We start from the raw sequence: 16,701 nt of genomic DNA on the forward strand, positions 1-16,701 counted from the left end.
ATATGAGAAACAGATGTGAGGTCCACAATAAAGTATTCCTATATTATGCTTTTACTTTTGGTCCATTTCTTTCCAAGGCGTTGTGCACTCTGTGAGTAACACGGCCCCCAAGAAACACACTACTGAAGCATAGCATCAAGTAAAACGTATTTTATTTTTTTGACTGTACAAAATCGTATTAGTTTCTATTCTCAGTAATTTCGTCCTCTTACCCCCCCCAGCTAGTATGAAGTTCCACCATTGGGAACAATCCTATATTAGATTCTCATGAGAAGCGCACACGAACACAAAGAAATGTAATAGATTTGCACATCTTTCCGATTTCCATTTTTCCAGGCCTCCAGGATGACAATAAAAAAAAATAATGATAAAAAAAGACTGGGGGCACGGAATCCGTTGTAAATCCAGACAGTTTCCTCTTGGACATGCAACGGATAACAATACCAAAGCCTCTTATTACCGTTGTAAGTCAGATATTCTCATTCTCTGTATAAAGAAAGAACCAAAACAAACATCCAATCATAGACTTCTGTCTGGAATAAAAAAAAAAGATTGAAAAAGACCTTCCTTGCGCCTGAAAATAATGCGCCATTTCACATCTCACGAGGGCGGTTTGGGTTGTATTGGCTACAGGGTCAAAAAACAAATGTGTTGTTGAGATGATCCTGTTGCAAAAGAATCAATGGATTTGCATAGATTTATATTTTGAAAGACTTGCTTGTTGTTGTTAATGCTGGTGGAGAGAAACTCGGCCTGGCAAAGACAGTAGTATGGACATTGAAGATAGAATAAGTGTCTCGTAAGAAATACAACTATATTGACTTGACACTGGTAATTATGGGATTGTCCCATCAGGACAACTCCCAGTCACAGGACACAGTTCAACCGTAGGACCTGGACGCTGCGTTACAAACTGCTGGAAGTCCCTCCATGAACCACCGGGATGTGTGCTCCGTCCAGAGAAATAATGTGAATAGTTTATTTTTTCCTACTATGCACTAAACAAAATAGAAATTGACTGTCATATGATTAATTTAAAATTTCACAGCTGTCTTAAAAAAATAAAAATACACAAAAATGGTTGAAAAGTATCAATATGCCTCTTCTAATTTCAAATGTCACAGGTTAAACCGCTGTTTAAACGACGAGATTTAAAAAACAAAAAACAAAAACATGATTTATTCCACATGATTTGCCATTCAGATCATCTCGTTAAAAAAATAAAAATAAAAAAGACTGATACTTCCACCCATCCACCTCCATCACTCTTACCAAACTGTTGGCACCTGCTGAAAATACACATCTTTGCACCTACGTACTCTGAATACATTCTGCAATATACACCATTCAGCTTCACCTTCCACCACTTTAACCCGCCCGTTGTTTACAGTCACAGCAACATTCTTATCCACTCAACACACATACTGCTCATTAAAAAAAAAAATCGAGGGAAGACGAAAATAATAATTCTATCAGCCTAAGAATAATCCTAATTCCTGTACATACAAAACACCTTGACTCGAAATGTTAAAGACATCAGTGTCGGGGGTGGGAGACAAACGGGAAATAATAAAAGTAGGGGGGGGGGGGGGGGGGGTCTAGCATTTGAAACGAGCGTTAACCTGTGCAACTGCAATAGAACTACCGATTTGGAATTCATCGCTTCTAAGAATCTCCCTGTTGGATCGATCACAGTGTTCTTGCCGGTCTGCGTGGGGCTCTCACTCTCACACCTTTTTGCGTTTCAGTACCAATTTGTACCGTTGGGACACTTTTCCTGCTCGCACCCCGAGATAGAAAAAGGTATAACCTAAAACAAAAAAGGTCAACCACCTCTGCTTGGCACAACAACACGTGCTCCTCCCGCTTTGCACAGGGGTGACAAAGCAGACACCCCAGTGTGGCTGGTCTGGGGGGGGGGGGGGGGGGGTTTGGTAGCATTCGAAACATCAGCGTGGGTGGGGTTTCACCCTCCCATTTCGGCAACCGTTCCTCTGAGGGTCGTCATCCCAATCCTCGACCTCTCAGCCGATAAGCGTCCGTGAGGAACATGTGGTCCGCGCGCCGCACTACAGGTTGTCTCCCGGCTGGTACTGAGGCTCCGTGGCTGTGAAGTAATCCTCCAGGAAGGACTGGATGTACTCGAACGTGGGCCTCTCGTCCGGATCCTTCTTCCAGCACTGCCGCATCATCTCGTGGAGGGAGTCGGGGCAGCCCTGGGGGCAGGGCATGCGGTAGCCCCGCTCCACCTGCTCCAGCACCTCCCGGTTCACCATACCTAGTGCGGGAAGACATGAGGAACCGGTGAGGGAACCATCTGGAATGTTTAGACTGTGATGAGGTCGAGACCAGCCCCGATGACAAATCACTCCGCGCGTGCGACGCCGTCGTCGTATTTATTGGTCAACAAAATACGTTTTGCGCACATCAAGTGGTTGTTTGGTTTTTAATGCTTTTAATTAATTTCAATGAGTGGCAATTGAATCAAACCAATCAATCGAACACTTGAAAAAAATAAAATAAAAGTAAAAAAATAAAAATGCTCATGAACCCAGTGACACGGCGGCAAAGGACCTGAGCCACAAGACCTTAAGACACAGCCATGACACCCCCACCCCTCAAGGGGGTCGAATTCCCTTGTAACCCCCTGAGAAAGGGGATCTCGCTTTGGCACAACTGCCAAGTGGCATAAAGCGATAGAGGCTGAGTTGGAACCCGGGGCGTCGTGGCCACCCGTGGTGATTTATGTCCTGGACGTGAGCATCTGAGCTGTCACCGCATTACAGTGCGTATACACACAGAGTCATTTTGGGAAAAAGAGATCAGCCTGTGGCAGGGTCTGTTACTCCAGCCTGCCAGCACCGTCTGGAGCAACAAAATATGGACTAGATCTGCAGAGTCCAATGGTATAATGCCCATTTTAATCTCCCTGTACTGGCTGCCAATACTGGATGGAGACAACGTTGAGGTGCTCCGTTTGGTTAATCTATTATGTTCTGAATGGTCGGGCAGTGGTCACAGGGCTCACCAGATTTGTCAGTTCCCAATTTCCAGAAATAGCCATCTGGGTTCTTCCACTGAGTTCCTTACTTCTGGAACCTACTTGAACACCAATGGAAAACTGGGCGTGGTCTGGACACCTTCCAAACATCTTCCGATCAGCTTCTGTTCTTTGATAATTACATTTCCAATATTTGCATTTTCCCAGAGGTGGGTAAATGCAGGTTCAGAAATAACAAGTCCTTTCATGTTTTGGCCCCAGCCAATAGATTTCACTCATAAGTTGCAGTCATGGGTTTGGACTGATTAGAAAAAAAGGTGAAGGACTCAAAATTCCGGGTTGGACTTTTAGTTTCTGAACCTCCGCCATTTCCTCCTTTTCATGTAACATGTGCAGGGACATGGAAAGCCACAGATTCCTTGCGAGTGCCTGCCTCGGCTTGGGTTAAAACTGTCTGCAGAAAGGGTGCATTAATTAGACCGAAGGGTACACGCTGAAAGCCAAGGAGTACACAGGAGCCAGATGGTACCCTATCAGGGCCGGTGGCGGGGTCTGCCATATGGCGCGCTCTGTAATCAGCACTAGCCGCACTGTCAGCAGCAGAAAAGCTGTGGTACCAGGCTGAGACAGCAGGGGGTAGCGGTGTGGCGACTGGTGGCCAATGAGACTCCTTGTAAAGGAGAAATCATACATGGGGGTGGGAGGGAGTTTCCCACGAACTGATCAGGAATTAGACATCTGTGTTGACTCATGAACTACTTTATAGCGTTCTATTCTGGACTATACAAGTGAGAAAACATCATCTTGGTCTCCGCTCCAAATAGACGTCTGATTTGTCACAGGCAAAATATGGACGCATTCTGCCGTGTATACCGTGACAAACAAACCTCATGACGGTAAGGTTCTAGGGAGTGACTCAGACCGAGATAAGGATGGGGAAATCCAAAACAAGTGGCTAAACCATGGATATTTCCAATTCTTTACAATATTAAGGTGGTTTTCTCCGCCTACCTGGGTACGGCACTCTTCCCTTGGTCACCAGCTCGGTCAGTAGTATTCCAAACGACCAGCCGTCCGACTTAATCGTGAAGCGTCCATACAGAGCGGCTTCGGGGGCGGTCCATTTTATGGGAAACTTGGCACCTGGAGAAGACGGTAAAAAGCAGGGATTTGTATTATAAAAATCATTGGTGTGGGGAGTTATACCTATGGGCGTGGCAAACGGGAATTCATTCAATGAACAGAGAAACCTGAGCCCTCCAGTGTTCCCGCACCGACCTTGTCTTGCCGTGTACTCGTTGTCCTCGATCAGTCGGGCCAAGCCGAAGTCGGCAATCTTGCACACCAGGTTGTCGGCCACCAGGATGTTGGCAGCTCTCAGGTCTCTGTGGATGTAGTTCATCCTCTCTATGAAGGCCATCCCGTCTGCGATCTAGGACGGACAGGGAGGGGCGTGGTCACCAGGCGTGTAAAGACGGGGGCGGCGGGGGGCCGTTGGGAACTACGGAAACCACACAACCAAGTACTTGCCAAAGATCCCTTTGGCGAAGGGGGAGGTGGAGATTAAGCAGTTGGACAATTCAGTGTAATTTGGAGGGCCTTTGAAGGTTAATATTGTGAATTTCGGGCCCCCGGTTGCAAAATTGCCAATTGTCTCTCACTGAAACGTCAATGTACATTCATTCATAACGGAACTCCAAAAAAATGGAGCTATGGGCCCCCCTTGGTGAGGGGGGATTTCAATCCCTTCCCTGGATGAGAAGGGACCTTAAAATGACTTTAAATGAGAAGAAAGGGGCCTTTCAAGTAGGACAAAAGAGCGGAGCCGGAAATCAATCACGCAGGACTACCGCATGAAAGAAGCAGAGAAGGACGTGCGAAGAAAACATTTCGAGTCCGTCTGAAGGGGCATCGATAAGGAACGCTGGGAAAGGGCTTATTCCATCAAGGCAGCGTGATCCACGGCCGGCGGCGAAAGGGAACCTTTTATCGCAGATCTCACAAAAACACTCCGAAGACCTCCGAGCGGAGCGCGGCGATGTAACGGAGTTTGTTGTTAACTAACGTTAAACGTGAAACACAGAGCAGACGCAGACACAGAGTTTCCTCTTCTCGCGCCCGAGAAGAGGAAACAAAAGGGTACGTCGTTATTTTGACACCGTGCGATGCCGACACCGCTACAGCCGGTTTATTCTCACATATCCCCGAGCCCTACGCCGCGAAGGTATTCGTTTGTTTTTCAACGCGTTCATTCCAACCCGACCCCATTTAACGGCTCGGAACCTGATACGGAGCTCCACCCTGCAATTATTCCTGCAGGACGTCAGTCAAGGCTGTTTTCCCTCAACTACTGCCTGGCGTGCGCCGCACTACAAGGTTCCTCTGATCTTAACAGATGTTGGCGACGTGAGCGACCCCACGCATGACGACGTTTCATGACGAACGCAACAGTTCTGTTCCTACAGTGTGTGGAGAGCAACGATTCCACCAAACCCCTCCACACGCGACAACAGATTCCATCCGCCGGCAACCCCAGCCGAATCCTGCGCGGCCACACCAGATCTGACGACGGAGGTGTGGCTGCGCGGGATTACCAGAGTCCCGACTCTCGAAACAGGAAATCGTGGGCGATCGAACGGGACTTGAGTAAACAAACATGGGCGGGCTACAACTGACGATGCTATTTTCTGGACTATTTGGCGTCATGGAGACGGCGTGCATATGGACGGTTCACGTTACTTTATGCTCGGCAGCGCTCGCATGTGCCGCGGTGGCCGCTGTTGTGTTTATGGCTCGTTTCATTTCAGTCAGCTTGGTTGAATTGTACATTTTGAACGTGTTTAATTCTTGCGATTTGCCATCGGTGCCGTCAGGATGGAGGATGAAACTTTTTCCCATATAAAGGACCCTCAATTTGATACGCATTAGGCCACAAGCCATCGATGAGATTTAGTCTCTGGGAATGATTTGAGAAGATTTTCTTATTGTTAGATATGATTTCGTTAAAACGTCCTCACCCGCCTATACTATAGTCAGGGAGATAACCATGAAACTAGGATCAAAACAGTCTGAAATGGTGGACGGATGACGACGATTAACCATTCATGGTTTTGCTGGGGAAGGACCTCCTGCAACCTCTTGAAGGACCTGTGGGGGTCCCCAGGCCCCTATGTTGACAACCACAGGGATCACATATCTATTCCAAGAATGTTTTTTCGGTGCGAATCCGCTATGCACCTATCCCACCCCAAAATAAACATACAAACAAAAGACATCACACAAAAAGACAGCAACAACAACAACATCACACTCCACTCCCAATAGCCAGTGTCGCCAACTGTGTATGTGGCTGTGTCTAATTTCAGTGGCGCTCCTCTCTGCTTCACTGGGCAGAGAGGAGGGGAGCGAGGGAGGGAACGTGGATGGGAGAGGAGGAGAGCGAGGGAGGGTACGTGGAGAGGAGCGGAGCGAGGGAGGGAGGGAACGTGGAGAGGAGCGGAAGAGGAGAGGCAAATTAAGCAATGATCAGAGTGTCAGCTCGACACTGCTGAGCTAAAGGGGCCTCCGAGGAGCGCTGTTTAAGTGCTCCAGGCGGTTAAGTGGTGGAGGACACCGAGCGGCACACACACCAGCGAGAGGAAGAGGAGGAGGTGGAGATGGCAGCTCGGATATTAAATAGATATGACAGCCAGATGGGGAGCCAACTGTAGCCCTGGAACACTGGGACCAGCTAACACACACACACACAAAAGTAAATGAGTTAACACGCAGTTCCCCCGGCATAATATTCATAACCACTCGACACACACACACACACACACACACACACACACACACACACACACACACACACACACACACACACACACACACACACACACACACACACACACACACACACACAGCGTGTCCCCCCTACCTGTGCAGCCATGTCCACCAGCTGGGGCAGCTTCAGGTACTTGCCGTCTCCTTCCTTGAGGAAGTCCAGTAAACTCCCTGGAAAGCAGATTCAGAATTTGGCACGGGCTTTTAAATGTTCTACTTCAAAGTGTTTTCTGGGAGTTCTTCTTTGCCCTGATGAGGGTTCAGACTCGGGGAGGCTGTCGATTTCAATGTGAAATGTGGGTTTGTGAAGCCCTTTGAGACTGTACTGTGATGAAGGGCGATATAAATAAACTTGGCTGCTGTTGTAACCTCCCAATATGCAACAAACACTGCATTATGTACTAGGTTAATAAAATACAGCAACAACTATTATATACTGCCCTCAAGATGTTTATTACAAAAAGCAGCATTATTACATAATATTACGTGGAAATAAACATGGACGTCCATGTTTTGAATAGATTTCTTTAAAACAAGATTTCCTTTTTTTCTTTTTCATAAACAGACGTCTTTGAACCCGGACTGTCAAAAGTTGACCTGCTGCTGCCCAGTTTGGGACCGGGACCCACCAGTTGAGAACCACGGTTCATACAGGGTGAACTCAGCAAAAACCACCGCCGATTGGGCCGAGACCGCCGGGGGGAAAAGGAGCCGCAGCGTCAGTTCGGACCAGCCGGGGGAATCAAATTTTAATTGCTCCGTTTTATTCTGACGTAGGCGGCGCTCTCCAAGGCGGATAATTCACACACGGCAATTAAACCTCAGCTCGAGCGACGTCACAGCGTCCACGTGGGACGAAATCGCAGCGGCTCAGCTCGGCGCTAATTAACGGCACGGAAACCGCCCCGGATGTTTTGAATGTTTGTTTTTTTTCCCCCGGAACGGCCGCCGTTACCTTTGCCCATGAACTCTGTGACGATGTAGATGGGCTCTTCAGACACCACGGCGTAGAGTGGCACCAGCTTGTCATGCCGGAGTTTCTTCATGATCTGAGCCTCCTGGAGGAAGGCCTCTGGCGACATGGTGCCGGGCTTCAGGGTCTTGATCGCCACCTTTGTGGTGCCATTCCAAGTGCCTGAATAAAAATAAAACACAACTCAACGACATTGGAAATACACCATAAGCCCTGAAGGCTGCATGTGCTATGAAGGGAAAATAAATGGTCCCACTAATCAGGTGGTCCTTGTTGTCACCGACCAAAACTCCTTTCAAGGGTCTGAATGTGCACAGGCGATCTGAAGGTGTAAAGACACCGACACTAGGGGGCACTGCTGCATTTACCAAACCAGAATGCACAGGAAACAATACATTTGTATTCAACCCTGAAAAATAAATCTTGATATCTTAAAAGTCAGGATAAATATTATTCTTTCAGTGTGTTTTCTGTTTGGTTTTCTTGTATCCTGTGTTTCCTCACATCCCCAGCGCTCAAAACCAATTCAGTGTTTCATGTTATAGGCAAGGGATGGTCATGGAATGTTCGAATTCTCAGATTTATAGACAGATCATTTTCAACCCAGTAATCCACGGCTGCCAAGGAAATTAATCCCCTAAAGCAACTATTTAGATAATATTCAACAGGAGTATAATCATCCGCGAAGTGAAACCCAGGAGAGAGAGAGAGGAAAGAGGAAGAAAAAAAAAAAAAAAAAGGGGGAGGATGATTCTTCTGGTATCCAAACGCCCACTAAACAACCAACCACTTCCTGGTCAAGAGCAACTTAGTCACACCCTGCGCGCACACACACACACAGAGGCAGGAGATCTGCCACTTTCATCACATCGCTGACCTTCATGAATGAATCATACTGCGCGCGCGCACACACACACACACACACACACACACACACACACACACACACACACACACACACACACACACACACACACACACACACACACACACACACACACACACACACACACACACACACACACACACACACACTAATGCAATCAATTCCAGTACTATGAGCTGATGAGAATGCAGGGAAATGATTTGCATTCAGTTCCCCAAATGAGAGAGGTCTTTAAAAAATAAATCATTTTGCCAGGTTCGTGCAGAAAGGCCGGGAAAAACAAATAAGCTTTGAGGAAGTCACAGGATATCTGTGACTCCTATTGGCATGGTGACCTTTTTTCACCTGTGCCTGGGACACAACTGCTGCCCTAAAATTGCACGCCGCGAGCGTTTTTTTCCCCAAGCAATTACGATTTGGCGGTGTTTTAAGACAACCCCGTTCAGTTCTGCATTCAGAGCGGCTTCCTTTAATGAGCCAATCCGCTCGCTTTGTTGGGAGCATGTCGATATCCAATGTCACTGTCTTTACCAACCTTCTTACCATGGTATGAATTGACTTTGTCAATGAACAGCTTGTAAATGTGAAAGCACTGTATTTAACAATGTTGTGTGTGTGTGTGTGTATATATATATATATATATATATATATATATATATATATATATATATATATATATATATATATATATATATATATATATATATATATATATATATATATATATATATGAAAAAGCCTTGAGGCCAAACTCATTTTGAGTAGGGAAAGAAGAGATTCCTCGGATTTCATAGTAGGTGCAAGGGGGCAGGTTTGGGCTTGTAGCACAGTCTCTAATGAGAGAGTCAACTATGAAAAGTGGAGACCATGAGGCTGGAGTTGAAAGGAGAGGCTGGAGTTCATCAAGGCATTGCCTCGCAGACACTGCAAACACTTTAACGCGTGGGTGGTAACCTGCGATTACTGCAAGTGTGTGAGGGAAGTAATGAAAAACACCCAAGACCGGGGTTAAAAAAAAAACAACAAAAAAAAAAAACAAAACTGCTCCAATTGCGATTAAAAATAAACAAGCTATTTACAGGGGGGAAAAACAACAACATTCCACTTTTCACGGCTTTGCGTCTTCAAGCTTCATTCCCCAAGGAAGGAGCTTCCTCATAAATTATCACCGGATAAATATAACAAGACATTTGTATGGATATAGAATACAGAATGGTGCAGCCTGGCAGTGCGGGTGTTTACACAACGAAAGCGTTAGTCAATTATTTAGGGTGTTGACACATGCTGTGATGTCTCATACATGTTTTGGTGGGATTTATTTTCTTCATAAATGTTGTTTTGTGTTTGTATAAGTGAACATATATGTAGTCACTTATTTCCATGACTAATTCATCACAGCAATGGGATAAGACGAACAGAGTGCCTGTGTTTATGTATGTATACACACACATGCACGCACGCACGCACGCACGCACTGAATTTAACCTTCTATCATTTCACTGCACTTGTATGATTTGAAGTGTGTGGCACAGGTAGGGGTTAGAGCAGCGGCATCTTACCCATCCAAACCTCTCCGAAACAGCCCTGACCCAGTTTGAGCTCGAGGCGGAGGGACTCCCGCGGGATCTCCCAGGCGTCCTTGGCCAGGCCTTGGGTCTGAGGTTTCACCGTTGGACACACAGTCGTGAGTCTGTAGCACAGCCCATCTGCATGTTCTGAAAAATGAAAGAAAAGAAAAACATACATCAAGAGCCACCATGCTAATTTAGCGCTAGCTCTAGCATGCTCTGAAACCACCACAAGCCCTACAGTATGACACGCTTATCACAAACCTCAGCAACCTAGAGATACACACACACACACACACACAATCCAATTTGGAAGCAAAAGCAATACAAATTGATCTGTGTACAAGCAGTATGAGGGATTATCAACATGCTACATGACAGATGTACAGTAGCACACTATGTAACCACACTGAAGCCCAAACACTTTACTATCGTCACACCACTCACACCACCACTTTTACTGTCCGTGTGATTCACCAAAATAATCGTTTCGTTTTATTTTGCCAACATCTACTCACGAAAAAAAAAAAAAAAAAAAAAAAAAGCCTGGTATGTTTAGTATACTGATGATCAGTAGCTCCAGTTGAGTCCAATTCAAATTACCTTTTAGGAGAGGTTGTGACCTGACACCTCTGTTAGCAGACACAGCAGGATATATGGGGAAACGGACAGAATTTAACGCGACGTGGACTCCTTTTGCCGGATTAAGCACGCGTAAGTTTAGGGCTACAGAACGACAGGTGCCGGTCGCCATGGCAGCCCCCCGTTTCCAGACACAGCAAGTGTCCAAGCAGACTAACCATATTGTGAAACGTCCCATCTGAATTCTGCACATAGGGAGGGAAAAACAGGGTTAGCCAGCCGGTCACAAGTCCTGGTGCCGACGGGCTGACACACAACCTCAAATCATGGAGTGATGAGTCAGCCTTCCCAAACGTCCTCTCCTTCAGGGATCCTAGTAGTCCGTATTCTACATGTCAATAAGCAGTTTCACCTGTGCGTTCATAACAACATGAGATCCTGATGTTGGTTGACCACAAGGGTTTTGTCCCCCCCCCCTTAAACAGCCACCTGGTTATCAGCGGCATCTAAAACTTTTCTTTATTTTGTTTGTCGACCGGCAAACTTTACCCCACACTTCGTCTCTGTGTGACCCGAACAAATCTTACAATTATGTGAGCGTCTCAGCAGGGACGCCACAGGGGCACGTGACTGGTGCCCCTGAAGTAACACGCCAGAGATAGCAAAGTCGCTTACACCTTGCAAAACAACAATTTCCCTAAATGATACCTGCATGCATGTAGGCATTACTCCGGAGGGGGGGGGACTCGCCCACGTACCTGTGTAGTGCTTCACCAGCTTCTGTAGCGTCTCAAACTGAGCCCGGGTGGTGATGTAATACCCTCCATTGTCGAGCTTGCGGATCTTGTAGTGTTTGACGTTGTCCCCCTTCGCCTCGTCCCAGTCGCGGATAGACAGGGAGTAGGCGCCTGGACACAAAAGAGCCGCACATCCGAGTCAATTTCGGATCGCCAACAGAAACGTGCCGTTGTGCGGCAGAGCGTATTCATTTCCAGACTCCGTTTCTAAGGCGTTGCACTGATCAAATGATTCATGTCTGCTCTGATTTCAGCGGGTTACATCTTTAGGAGTGGAAAGGCGGCTCAAAGACGCCATCGAATTAGGCAATTTGGCACTAGATTCAAATCGGCGTAGTGCTCAACACCAAGCCCTTTTTAACATGAATAACATAACAGGACGCATACTTGCAAAAGGTAGTATATAGATGCACGTTCATTCATTCACACCCAATCAAAATCTGTTCTACGTTCTTGAGAAATAGCATTTGAAATAACTGTGCAGCTTGGGCTGCTGACGCTGTGTTGACCGTCCTGTTCCAGGGAAAAATAATTCCCATTACCTTTCGTGGTCTCGCTCTCTCGTGCCAGGAAAGTGCCTCGCTGATTCCCAGGAACCAACAGGAGACGCTCTGCGTCCTTACGACCCATTTTACCAAAGTACCATCTGCACCAAAACAAAGAAATAATTTGACATGTGAGGACGCTTTTAAAAAAAAAAAGAAAAATTAATGAAAAAATAAAAATTAAAAAACTCACATTTTTTACTGTACACAATTCATTGGTGGACCTAAAAAGCACTTTGCATGAAATCTCCTCGACGAGTCTACTACTACTCTATTAGTCAACCAGTTATTTGACTAGACGTAGACCACTCCCCAATTTAATGATAGAAGTCTTGCTGCCCTGGTGGAGTCACAAACACCACGCATGAGAGAACTGACCTCTTTCACAGTGACTGTTTTAACATCTCATGTCAAGATTCCCGTGCTTTTACTTTTCAAAGGTTAGGCAAATACGCTCGATCAATATATTGTCAAACAGGAATTTTCAAGGGGTTGACATTTTAGGCATTACAGCCGCTTTTGGAGAGAATGTTGTGCTCATGTGTGCTGGATCTTCCTCCAGTCGTTAAAATGTCGTACTGCAAGAACGTATGGCCTCGGACAAACGTTCCTCCAAATTCTTTTTGCCAACAAATCCTTTAGTCTTGTAGTTACCTCACTTAGTGTTAAACCAATACTTAAAAAGTTATCTCTAAAGGAACCGAGTAGCCCCGCTTCACTTTACAGCCTTCATAAAAAAATCCATTAAAGGTTTTTTTCAACTCGTCAATGAAAATTAAAAAATAAATAAATAAAGCCAAGAATCCTGAATACCATTGCTTGTCAGGACATGTAGGTAAAATATTTGGCCTTTAACTGCAACTAGTCCATGGGATGGACTAGTTGCAGGGGGGGATGCATGGAATGAGGCAAAAGAATGTCAACAAAAAGCATAAAATTATAACAAAAACGGTGACAGTTCAGCGGGCGAGCAGCCACTGGAACGCTTCTTCCTCCTGTTTGTGAGGCTACAGTGCCCCATTGTCCTGCGTTCTGCCCCGTCATGGGCATCGTGCCGCCTCGTAACAAGGTGCGAGTGCCTAGCACCGTCACGCCGACTCAATTTAAGGGAGATAGAAAGATGCCTCACTCTTCAGCCTGTATGGAGTCGGCCGGGGCCACGTAGTTACTGGGGAGGTAGCCCTTCTGCCCCGTGTTGATGGAGCGAGCCTCCCACCAGTCGCCTTCCCTGGAGAGAGCGGGGAGACACAGTACAGCAATAAGACACACACACACAGACACACACTCACACGCACACACTCACTCTCTAATGGTAGGGGTACACCAAAACACTTTCAAAAGACAGCATCACACCTTTCTCCATCCGAGTAGTTCACACACTAGGGGGATCACAGATGATGGCAGTGTAGCTCACACTATAGGAGGAGACTTAACATCAAACCAAACTGATATTCTCAGACCACAAGAGTTTCTGACCGTCTCAAATCCAACAGCGGACGGAGCTCTTAACGACCCTTTAGAGATCGCGTCATGATGCTCTTAAAATAGTGACAGTCCTAATGGGTGTCATTCGGTGTATACCATACATAAGTGTTTAACATTCGAAGCATCAGAAGAACAACAATTATATAATGTTTAAAAAATAAAAAATAAATCTGACAATCTACTCTGGGGGGGAAAAAAAAATTAAATAAAAAAAAAAGACAGACCACAAGGAAAAACTTGGAAGATTAAGGTTTCAACTTGGAAAGAATTTAGAAACAAGTTGGGATTTGCATATCACTCCCAGCAAATGCTTACATGCCCTTTGTTGGAAGTGTTCTTTTTGGTAGTTGTAAAAAAAGTTATGACTATATATATATATATATATATATATATATATATATATATATATATAAGTTATATAAAGTTATATATATATAAATAAATATATGTAAAAACTTTCCACAATACCACTGTCATCTAAGATATTCAGCCGCAGTAAAAGTCTCAGCTCACTTTTTCATTTTTGAAGTTTATGTAAAACAGGGACTCTCCTCAGTGCATTGGAAGGAGACTCGTTAACATACGGTGCCCTGCAATGTTCTCTACCAACTCGTGTTGGAAAGTTTTTTTCCTGGTGAATGAGCTTTAACGAGAGAGAGAAAAAAAAAAAAAAAAAAAAAAGAAAAAAAAGAAGCAGCAGCAAAGACACTCTCACATGAGGCACCGACTGTAATATTCCAAACTCGAGGATTGTGGCGGTATTAAAAAACGTGCATCGGATCCGTGAGAGAAGAAAAAGCAATGTGGGAGAAACCAGATGGCCCATTAAAAAGAAAGCCATTAACCCAGACAGCTTTAAACCTCAATATCAGACCTGAGGCCGATGAGGGATTAAACACGATAGCGACACACACACACACACACACACACACACACACACACACACACACACACACACACACACACACACACACACACACACACACACACACACACACACACACACACACACACACACACACACACACACACACAGTTTTGGGCCTATTCAAATACAAATATACATTCAGACAACCCATCTAGAGCAGTCACGCTCATGCAAGTTTGTTCACGTATTCATGGTTTTTCTTGATGTGTGTGTGTGTGTGTGGTCGTTTTGTATACTGACGTGTTATTGATGATCTGGAAGCGGTCGCCCTTTTTGAATGACAGATCGTCCACCGTCCGCGCCTCGTAATCGTACAGTGCCACGAAAAAGGTCACGCCACCTGAAAGTAGGACAGCGGCAGAAGCCGAGGATTAAGAAAACGATCTGGGGATCTGAACGTCTGGGGAAGCCAGTGAATCCACAAAAAGCTCGATTCAACCTGAATTTAGTTTTTTGGGCTCAGGATGACTCTCTATTGAAGTTGAATCAAGACAGCCCTTTAAAGCGTCTTTTGAATAACCTCTTGATATAAACATATATAGTATGCAAAATGTTCATCATCATACTGTGTGCGTCCATATACAGGGTTCATCCGGGAAATTCAAGTACATTTTAAGCGTATTTTTTTTATTTACAAGGACTTCATGCAAAGAAAAATGTAATCAATTTTCACTGTGATCTTGTAAAAATATATGAAAATATAATATTATCTAAGTGTCATTGTCTTATTTATATTAGTGCATCTATGATATATATATATATATATATATATATATATATATATATATATATATATAAATAAACAATCTCATTGTCATCTACTGTAATGAGTGTCTATTTCCAGCCATGCTGGATTCAATTTATATATAACCTGGCAATTTGTCATAAAAGTGATTCTAGAATTTCTTCATCAGGTTGCTATTTGAATAACAAAACCAGGAATTGAGTGACTTCTACAGGACTTTTCAAGCTATTTCGAAATTCAAGCATTTCAAGCACCTACAGGACCTGGCAAGAGCCCTGTGTAAATATTACGTTTGTAATTCAACTTTGTAAATGACCAGCTCTTCACTACAAATATATCCCTACCCTCTTGAGAGTGGGGATATGTTTTTATCGCCTGCCGCAATTCTGAAATGCGGCAGGAGCATAACTTCAAACCAATTAGGCTAATGTGAGTCATAATGAAAAGAGCGGCATCGGGAATATTATTAATGATCTGTCAGCTTGACTGTATGGAACAACGAGCGCGGGGAAGAAAGCAAGAGTGTGTCATGTTTTTATAAGGGGGGGGGGGGGTCGAATGGGTTGGGGTAGATCCAAACCCTCCCTTGGTCTTGTTGTCTTTGACACAGAAGGATGAGCAGACACAAAGGAGTGTGTGTGTTTGTGTGCGTGTGTGTGTGTGCTGACAGACCGCATTGTGCACCATTTCATACCAAATTCTAACCATCACGTTTGGCTCTACTACATTTAATTTCTTGAGAACTCATGACAGAAATAATTTTGCATACATTCAAAAATGTAATCTGTGTGCGCTGATGATGCTGCTCGTTTCACTGCCCTTCAGTGCACATCAGTGTAACCCTCCCTCCCCCCTCAGCCACCCCCTACTTTCGCAACAGAGGAGCCATGAGTGCTGCATTGTCTGCTATTTTGATTCTGGAGATATTTTGAGTTTGTGTTTTGAGCCTGATGTATTGGCTGTCTCATTTCAAAAGGTCTCATTTGCATAACATCTGTTGCTCACAAGATATGTGCATAACAAATGCGCAAGTCACAACTGTTCACGCAACGGGGATCGATTCTAGAGCCGTGCCCTGTTCGCAGGACGTGGCTGCGGAATTAGGACTTTATTTTATGAATATGTGCCAAAGCAGTTTTTCCCCCAATCAAATGTTGGGTTGTCATTTTGATCCCGTCCATTAAAAACAAATACCTCACTAAGAATCCACAAAGCCACCGTTTCACTAAAGCCATAAAACCCACATTTTTAAGACACGTACGATGAGAAAATGTTCATGTGAATTTTAATCAAAGATCAAAGTCTAGTTTTTCTACTTTTCTTTTGATTATCGAGTTACTATCAAATGAATTTACCATGTACAAAG

General features: G+C 44.8%; 1 protein-coding gene across 3 annotated transcripts in view; it reads right to left on the reverse strand.

Moving 5' to 3' along the window:
* Positions 1–135: 135 nt before the first annotated feature.
* Positions 136–16,701, reverse strand: part of yes1 (YES proto-oncogene 1, Src family tyrosine kinase) — a 30,796-nt gene continuing 14,230 nt past the window's right edge. For 2 of the 3 annotated variants that reach the window (XM_080011487.1, XM_080011486.1), the window contains exons 3-13: positions 14,831–14,930; positions 13,307–13,405; positions 12,175–12,278; positions 11,594–11,743; positions 11,054–11,080; positions 10,245–10,400; positions 7,782–7,961; positions 6,921–6,997; positions 4,280–4,433; positions 4,013–4,144; positions 136–2,278 (exon numbers count right to left, since the gene is read on the reverse strand). In XM_080011487.1, coding sequence (XP_079867613.1) covers positions 2,070–2,278; positions 4,013–4,144; positions 4,280–4,433; positions 6,921–6,997; positions 7,782–7,961; positions 10,245–10,400; positions 11,054–11,080; positions 11,594–11,743; positions 12,175–12,278; positions 13,307–13,405; positions 14,831–14,930 — 1,388 coding nt within the window. In that variant the 3' untranslated portion in view covers positions 136–2,069. The remainder of the gene's footprint in view (positions 2,279–4,012; positions 4,145–4,279; positions 4,434–6,920; positions 6,998–7,781; positions 7,962–10,244; positions 10,401–11,053; positions 11,081–11,593; positions 11,744–12,174; positions 12,279–13,306; positions 13,406–14,830; positions 14,931–16,701) is intronic. The other variant, XM_080011488.1, reaches the window with a different exon arrangement.

Source organism: Zeus faber (assembly GCF_960531495.2).
Source record: "Zeus faber genome assembly, chromosome: 12".
NCBI lineage: Eukaryota > Metazoa > Chordata > Actinopteri > Zeiformes > Zeidae > Zeus > Zeus faber.